General features: G+C 44.5%; 1 protein-coding gene across 3 annotated transcripts in view; it reads right to left on the bottom strand.

Moving 5' to 3' along the window:
* LOC121571090 (cGMP-specific 3',5'-cyclic phosphodiesterase-like) overlaps nt 1-9,481 on the bottom strand; it is a 122,647-nt gene that overhangs the window by 83,803 nt on the left and 29,363 nt on the right. For 2 of the 3 annotated variants that reach the window (XM_041882366.2, XM_041882367.2), the window contains exons 1-2: nt 6,713-6,990; nt 1,172-1,727 (exon numbers count right to left, since the gene is read on the bottom strand). In XM_041882366.2, the coding sequence (XP_041738300.2) occupies nt 1,172-1,727; nt 6,713-6,810 (654 nt within the window). In that variant the 5' untranslated portion in view covers nt 6,811-6,990. Of the gene's footprint in view, nt 1-1,171; nt 1,728-6,712; nt 6,991-9,481 lie in introns of those variants that run through there. The other variant, XM_041882368.2, reaches the window with a different exon arrangement.

Genomic DNA, 9,481 nt, shown 5'->3' with positions numbered 1-9,481 from the left:
CCTGATTACGAACCTCTGCCTGGCCTGACCTCGAGCCTGCCTGCCGTCCTGTACCTGCCTGACTCTGACCTGATCACGAACCTCTGCCTGGCCTGACCTCGAGCCTGCCTGCCGTCCTGTACCTGCCTGACTCTGACCTGATCACAAACCTCTGCCTGCCCTGACCCCGAGCCTGCCTGCCGTCCTGTACTTGCCTGACTCTGACCTGATCACGAACCTCTGCCTGCCCTGACCTCGAGCCTGCCTGCCTGCCTGCCGTCCTGTACCTGCCTGACTCTGACCTGATCATGAACATCTGCCTGCCTTGACCCCGAGCCTGCCTGCCGTCCTGTACCTGCCTGACTCTGACCTGATCACGAACCTCTGCCTGCCCTGACCTCGAGCCTGCCTGCCGTCCTGTACCTACCTGACTCTGACCTGATCACGAACCTCTGCCTGCCCTGACCCCGAACCTGCCTGCCGTCCTGTACCTGCCTGACTCTAACCTGATCACAAACCTCTGCCTGCCCTGACCCCGAGCCTGCCTGCCGTCCTGTACTTGCCTGACTCTGACCTGATCACGAACCTCTGCCTGCCCTGACCTCGAGCCTGCCTGCCTGCCTGCCTGTACCTGCCTGACTCTGACCTGATCACGAACATCTGCCTGCCCTGACCCCGAGCCTGCCTGCCGTCCTGTACCTGCCTGACTCTGACCTGATTACGAACCTCTGCCTGCCCTGACCTCGAGCCTGCCTGCCGTCCTGTACCTGCCTGACTGTGTCCTGATTACGAACCCCTGCCTGTCCTCAACCTGCCCTTTGCCCCGTGTTTATAATAAATGACCTGAGAACTGTACTATCCGCCTCCTGTGTCTGCATCTGGGTCATATCCTGAGTCGTGATAGATATGGTTGTTGAATTAGATAGATAAGGATTAGACAGAGATTAAAAGGTCATAAAAAGAACCAGGAAATCCACTTGGGAGCAAACGTTTCCAACAGTTTCATTCAGCATCATATATTTGAAATACATGAGATTTATGTTCACTTTCCCTTCCTAATCCTTCCTCATTTCATCCTAAATTTGTTTCATTACATATGCTAACCACTGTCCGATCCTTCTTCCTCTCATCCCAGTGGCCCTGCTACAAACAGAGCATTGTGGGTACTATAGCCCATGGTGCTACTACCTACCAGGAAGAGTGAGTAGCGGTCGGCGGCGATCAGCTCGTTGATGTGCAGGAAGATCTTGTGGCACAACGCTGTCACGTCCAGGTGACTCGACACATCCCTCACCAGCTCCAACAGCCTGGCACAGCGGTCCAACCCCCGGGCACTGCCAACCTCGCCCATCATCCCTGTGGGAATGCCAACCCCAACCCCTCCCTGCTGGGTTCTGAAGGGCGTCCGGATGTCGCCCCAGTCGGGTTCGGCGTCGCAAAGAAAAGTTAGAGAGCCTTCCGCGTCCTTGACCACGATGGGCCTCAGCGGCCTGTCAAACTCAGATGCAGAGATCTTGCGGGTGGGGGTGCTGGGAGCGGGGCTGGGGGCCGGGGCTGGGGAGGGAGAACGCCTGTCGTTCAGGCCCAGGGAAGGGGGCAGGGAGGAGGCTACGCAGGTGCTGTCTGAGGGCTGGGTGGGTCTCTGGGGTGGAAGGGTTTCTTTGGAGGATGACGAGGAGGAGGAGGAAGAGGAGGAGGAGGGCTGGATGGAATGGACTCGCTCAGCGAACCATGCATTCACCATCTCCCTGCAAATACACAACACAGAGGACGTTATAGGGATTACAGTATCTAAGGAATTGGTGTATTTGAATAGCATCATGCGTGGAGGTAGTGCATGCATCATCTCTCTGTCAATAGACAATAGACAGGACAATAACACAACATTAACACAATATTAGGAAACATTAAGACAACATTAACACAACATTAGCACAACATTAACACAACATTAGCACAACAAGTCATAAGTCATTAGCAAGACATTAACCAACATCAACAGGACATTGTAAGTCATTATAGGACATCCATTCTTTTTTACTGCAGGGTTCTGAAACACACACCCAAAAACACACACACACATACAGTAACTTACTAATTAATTATGTTTGGCAGTATTAGTAGAACATGACTGATATGCACAGTGCCAGCATTCAAAAACAGTGTTAACCACAAGGTTCCGGGTTCAAATCACAAACTTTTCATTTTTGTAAAAGTTACTGCACCTGAACAGCCCTACTAAAACCTTCAAAAAACTCTGTGGCTGTACAACGCATTTGCCATGAAATTTGCCTGTAGATTAGGTTGCCTGCCAGGCACTGAGTCCTAACCACACTATGAAATGGCAAGCCAATGGTAGTAGAATGCTATCTCGCGGAGCATAAGAGATGGCAATGTGTGTGTGTGTGTTATGTGTGTGTGTGCGAGTGTGTGTGTGTGCGAGTGTGTGTGTTTGTGCATGTGTGTGTGCGTGCGTGTGACCCCCTAGTGAGAATCCCCCATAGAGCAGCCCTAATGTGTCCTTACTGCTAAATTAATAGCTCTCAGAGATCTGAGTTTCAGCCCTAAACGTCTGATCTTCTGATATTTTGAAGTGCCAATCAAATAATGTTTGCTTACATAATGTGGTTAAGAATTAGGAAGCTGAAAAATACTGTGGATACACAAAACAATACATATCTCCTTTTTCTTCTGTCTGAGAAATATGTCTGACCTTTTCATGGGCCTGTGGAAAATGGGGTATAAAATGAGAAGATTATTCGACGGAAATGTAAATTATGCAAACATGGACAGGCACACTTATTCTGGCTAGACTCGGATGCAAATAAGTAGCCCTTAATCACAGGAGGCTGCTGAGGGGAGGACGGCTCATAATAATGGCTGGAATGGAGTCAATAGAAATGGTATCAAACACATGGAAACCACGTGTTTGATGTGCTCGATACCATTCCATTTATTCCGTTCCAGCCATTACTTTGAGCCCGTCCTCCCCAATTAAGGTGCCCTTAATAAGTCATAACCTACTTCCCTATGATAAATTAGGACTGATAGTTGTGATGCCAAGGTACCTGCCTTACTATATGCCCACAATATATCCAGGATGACAGTAAGGCTGCTGGTTTTCTACTGGCATTATATATATTTTTTTATTTTTTAGTCATTTAGCAGACGCTCTTATCCAGAGCGACTTACAGGAGAAATTAGGGTTAAGTGCCTTGCTCAAGGGCACATCAACATACTTTCACCTAGTTGGCTCGGGGATTCGACCAGCAACCTTTCGGTTACTGACCCAACGCTCTTAACCACTAGATTACCTACCTGCATCTCACCCAGGAATTTATAGTGTGCTCCTTTGAGATAAAATATTGTAAATAATGACTGATTACTGACTGTATGTCGTTAACCTTTTACTGCAGGGGGGCTAAATCAGGCTCACATAGTATTTATTGGTAGTCTTAAACAAATCTACTTTGAAACAAAAGTATACAACTCACACACATGGTTATGGGCTTAAAAAAAGAAGACACCTGTACCATGTCAGACATACCATTGAAATTTATTCAATTTTGAGTTTGCATCCCAAACTCAAAATACATCACAGAAGACTGAAATGTAACAAAACCGTTTTGACATAGAAACACCAGATTTTTGGCATTTGTTTTTTAAATAATGTTTATTAATTTATGAAATCATGAAAAATATTAATAACATTCCACCCATGAGGCCACCAGGTCATTTGACTGCAGGAATGGGAACAAATTGTCCTTTTAGGTTCTGATAGTAATCTGAGTAAATTACAGTAATACAACTGTACACGAGGCACTGCAATATTTCAAAACATGTAATAACACCTTTATGTTATGATAAAGACAAAACAACGAATAATTTCAATAGTATCTATTCCAAAAGTCTGGAAATAGATTTGTTCCATGTCATTTCAGCAAGCCATGTCACCCACCCTCTCAGATTGTTCTGAAATCGTTTCTGTAGTTAGAAACAGGTAAGACTGGCATTCCTGAAACATTATTTGGGAGAAATTAAGCTAATTGATTGCACCCAAATTGGTCATTTTAATTTATAGGATTCAGATAATATTCAATAAATATAGTATCCAACATCCGATTTGTCAAAAGCCACCCATGGACCCCCCACACCCCATGCCAATCCCAACCCAACAACCAGTATACAGTATCAGTTATCTATGTTTGACAAGTAGTATGAAGCTGCGGCTTGTAGTATTGCTTCTCCATACTATGTAATGCATTATTTACCATAAAGTAGTTTGAAAGTACCCGGTTTTAACCACTAGATGCCGCTGTTCCTGCTACTGCCACCACACTCTTTTATCCATTTTGCTGGTCTCTTGTGTTTATTAAATAGATCACAACATTTCCTTTGCAACTTTTGGTAGAAAGCCAATAGATTTGGCTCATGATTAAATTAAATTGTGTTGGGCCTCCCGAGTGGCGTAGCGGTCTAAGGCACTGTATTGCAGTGCTAGAGGCGTCACTACAGACCCGGATTCAATCCTGGGCTGTATCACAACCGGCCGTGACGGGAGTCCCATAAGGCGGCTCACAATTGGCCCAGCGTCGTCCGGGTTAGGGGAGGCTTTACTTGTCTCATTGCGCTCTAGAGACTCCTTGTGGCGGGCTGGGCACCTGCAGGCTGACCTCAGTTGTCAGGTGAATGGTGTTTCCTCCGACACATTGATGCGGCTGGCTTCCGGGTTAAGCGTGCGGGTGTTAAGAAGCGCGGTTTGGCGGGTCATGTTTCGGAGGATGCATGACTCGACCTTTGCTTCCTGAGCACGTTGGGGAGTTGCAGCGATGAGACAAGATTGAAAAAATGAATTAAATTATGTGGTCAGTCTCACAATTCAAGCCAGTCCTCCATGAAAGCAATTGAGTTTGTCCTTCTCTTATGCTTAATCTGTGTCCAGGAAACAGCCCCTCTTTGTGGTTTGTTCTTTTTTATTGTTATTCCGGATCAGTTACTATCAGACCATACCTGGTGAACAAGGAAACAATTAGGCTACAGCAGTACTAATGGTTTCAATGTTATGGTCTCTAATGGTCTTCAATGGTAAAAGTCCCAAACACACATGAGATAGTGTTTTGCAACGGTAATAGTATTGGGTTCTACTAGGGTTGTCACAACATTTTAATCCCTAGTCCATTTCTCGATCAATGTTTTGGGCTTATAGGAAAAGTCTTCATATGAGAATTGCACCATAGGGATAGCCCTCCACAGAGAGCTGCCACTTGTTGAACTATTCAAGGAGAGTTAGGTTGAAGCATTAGGTTGATGAGAAGGACAAACTACATTGCTTTCATGGAGGACTGGCTTGAATTGTGAGGATGACCACACAATTTGTTTCGTGAGCTAAATCTATTGGTTTTCTACTCAAAGTTGCAAAGGAAATTTTGTGATCTATTTGATAAACAAGAGACCAGCAAAATTGATAAATTAGTGTGGTGGCAGTAGTAGCAACAGCGGCATCTAGTGGTCAAAACAGGGTTCTTTCACACTATTTTCCGAATTCAATTGCTAATTTCACTGAACAGGGGAAAAGAAACATCTCCAGATTCCCAGGGAATACATTACATAGTATGGAGAAGCAATACTACAAGCCCCAGCTTCATACTATTTGTCAAACATAGATAACTGATACTGTATACTGGTTGTTGCGGTGGGACACATTTCCTTCATGCCTTACTCATTGGAAGGAAGAAGTTCGGTCCAAATCGGATGTTGGGTACTATATTTATTGAATATGATCTGAATCCTATGAATTAAAATGGCCAATTTAGGTGCAATCAATTAGCTTAATTTATCAGAGATCAAATAATATTTCAACAAAATAATGTTTCAGGAATGCTAATCATATCCGTTACTACATAAACGATCTCAGAACCATCTGAGCTGGTGGGTGTCGAAAATTGTATTTCTTCCCACTGGGCACACACTGGTTGAATCAACGTTGTTTCCACATAATTTCAATGAAATTACATTGAACGTGGAATAGACGTTGAATTGATGGCTGTGCCCAGTGGGTTGTCCTTTTTGAGGTGGAAAATCCCAATAACAAAAAGCATTTTGGATAACTTTTAATTCACTGTGTGCTTTTGGAACAGGGATGTAGCTCAGTTGGTAGAGCATGGCGTTTGCAACGCCAGGGTTGTGGGTTCGTTTCCCACGGGGGGCCAGTATAATAAAATAAATAAATAAATAAATAATAATAATAATGTATGCACTCACTAACTGTAAGTCGCTCTGGATAAGAGCGTCTGCTAAATGACAAACATTGGAACACAATGGAAAGGAATCACCCCAATAAAAGGTTAATGATTTAACTTCTGTTCTCAAGTATTTGGTGAATAGTTACTGATTGTAAAGACGATTGTGCGGTGCATCAATAAATTGCTGTGGAGAGACGTTGGATAAAGCTGGACATTGTGCGTAATACCATAAAAGGCTACCATATAGCGTGTGATATCGCCGTTTAAATCCCCAACCTTGTACAGTACGCTAGCATATTATTTTACGTTGAAACAAACAACCCACGCAGGTAAGATAGGCTGCCAGTGCCTTTCAATGCACGGAACACATTAATTATCGCCAAAATTGCTTAAAATAGAATGCACTGCGAGGATGTATCGTAAACAGAGCTATCCCTGTTTCGTAAATACAATTAATCACTTTTACGACTTCAGTCTCACCCCGCGCTTACCTTGTAGCCTTCCTGACAAAGTAGGTATGAGCGAACTCCAAGTGGTCGTCAAGCCACGCTTCTATCCTTTCGCTTTCCAGGGGATAGCAGCCCTCCATGCTCAAAGCCAAAATTCCCCCAATTAATCAGATTACCATCAACACTCAGAAGATGGAAGCAAATAATATCAGTCACTGCTAAGCAGTGTGCGTGTAGTAGTCTGCTGTTTTCAAGCGAGCGCTTCCTACATTGTGAGCGCGTGTTGATAGACTTCGGCAAGAGTTTAATTGCCTTTGCTCAGCAACATCGCACCCCTCCTCGTCTCTCTCTCTCTCTCTCTCTCTCTCTCTCTCTTTTAAATTCAAAAATAACGGATTCTAAATTCCAGCATGGAAAAGCAATTTATTTTTTGTGGTTTGTTTGCATATTTGACAGAAAAGTAGATATGGGCTTACCTCAAGGGGGATATATGACAATAATATTTTCGCATATCCAGTATGGCAGATATTTTTCACATTTGTGAATTAAGTAATTTTTAGGCGATCCAGAAGTCAGCTGAACATAATTCAGGCATAATTCTCATTGAAATATATTCACATTTTCATGTTTGCTTGTTCTCATGAATACATGGGACTATTTAACATACAACATGAGCTATGGCTCCTTCCTTAACACTCAAATGACCTTGACTTGCCTCAGATGGGGCACATGTGTGACTGGGTGTTGGTGAGTGGTGATACAAGGGCACATCAATTAATATCACATAAAAGGACACATTTTACTCTGAGGGAATGCAGAGTGTGAATCAACCCACTGGTTCTCTTCTAGTTTTTTTCCGTATTCAAAGTTGCTGGTCTGTATTCATAAAGCATCACAGAGAAGCACTCTTTCACTGGGACGCTTTATGAATACCGACCACTGAGTGTCAATCATTCAATCACTGAAACATACTCCATTAAACTCCCCCCCTCCATTTCACAAATAGTAATGGCCTCTATAATAAAGTATCCATTGCTTTGCCCCAGACACTCTAGATCCTGTGTGTCTCTGGTGTGCAGCCAGTGGGACCCTGCTGATACTGTGGTGTTCTCTTACCCAACAGATGGTTTCTCTTTCCCTCCTGAGGACACAGGACCTGCCCCTAGGCATATGGGAGCTCTCTGGCTTCCTACTAGAGAATCTGGACAGCCCAGTACATAAACTGGACAGCCCAGTACATAATCTGGACAGCCCAGTACATAATCTGGACAGCCCAGTACATTAGGCCTCTTAAGGCCTCCAGTCTATCTGATAGTGAGACCCTACTTAACTAACACACGTAAGCGCAGGACGCACATGCATGCATATGCACCCACATACTAACTATTACACACACACACACACACACACACACACACACACACACACACACACACACACACACACACACACAGGGGCAACCCCCAGGCTTTCATCCAGATGTTCCCACAGTGTGTTTCAACCTGAGCTGGTCAGACTGGACATGTCAAGTCTCACCCTCAGTCTTTCTAGCAAACAGAGCAAAACCCTACATTGCTGTGGGTTAATGCTTTTAAGATTCTTTACTCAACGGTTTATGTGTGTGTGCATGTACAGTGAGGGAAAAAACGATTTGATCCCCTGCTGATTTTGGACGTTTGCCCACTGACAAAGAAATGATCAGTCTATAATTTTAATGGTAGGTTTATTTGAACAGTGAGAGACAGAATAACAACAATAAAATCCAGAAAAACCCATGTCAAAAATGTTATAAATTGATTTGCATTTTAATGAGGGAAATAAGTATTTGACCCCCTCTCAATCAGAAAGATTTCTGGCTCCCAGGTGTCTTTTATACAGGTAACAAACTGAGATTAGGAGCACACTCTTAAATTGAGTGCTCCTAATCTCAGTTTGTTACCTGTATAAAAGACATCTGTCCACAGAAGCAATCAATCAATCAGATTCCAAACTCTCCACCATGGCTAAGACCAAAGAGCTCTCCAAGGATGTCAGGGACAAGATTGTAGACCTACACAAGGCTGGAATGGGCTACAAGAACATCGCCAAGCAGCTTGGTGAGACGGTGACAACAGTTGGTGCGATTATTCGCAAATGGAAGAAACACAAAATAACTGTCAATCTCCCTCGGCTTGGGGCTCCATGCAAGATCTCACCTCGTGGAGTTGAAATGATCATGAGAACAGTGAGGAATCAGCCCAGAACTACACAGGAGGATCTTGTCAATGATCTCAAGGCAGCTGGGACCATAGTCACCAAGAAAACAATTGGTAACACACTACGCCGTAAAGGACTGAAATCCTGCAGCGCCCGCAAGGTCCCCCTGCTCAAGAAAGCACATATACAGGCCCGTGTCTGAAGTTTGCCAATTAACATCTGAATGATTCAGAGGAGAACTGGGTGAAAGTGTTGTGGTCAGATGAGACCAAAATTGAGCTCTTTGGCATCAACTCAACTCGCTGTGTTTGGAGGAGGAGGAATGCTGCCTATGACCCCAAGAACACCATCCCCACCGTCAAGCATTGAGGTGAAAATATTATGATTTGGGGGTGTTTTTCTGCTAAGGGGACAGGACAACTTCACCGCATCAAAGGGACGATGGACGGGGCCATGTACCATCAAATCTTGGGTGAGAACCTCCTTCCCTCAGCCAGAGCATTGAAAATGGGTCGTGGATGGGTATTCCAGCATGACAATGACCCAAATCACACGGCCAAGGCAACAAAGGAGTGGCTCAAGAAGAAGCACATTAAGGTCCTGGAGTGGCCTAGC

Source organism: Coregonus clupeaformis, chromosome 8 (assembly GCF_020615455.1).
Source record: "Coregonus clupeaformis isolate EN_2021a chromosome 8, ASM2061545v1, whole genome shotgun sequence".
In the NCBI taxonomy this organism is placed as follows: domain Eukaryota; kingdom Metazoa; phylum Chordata; class Actinopteri; order Salmoniformes; family Salmonidae; genus Coregonus; species Coregonus clupeaformis.
This window is presented reverse-complemented; position numbering and strand designations above follow the sequence as displayed.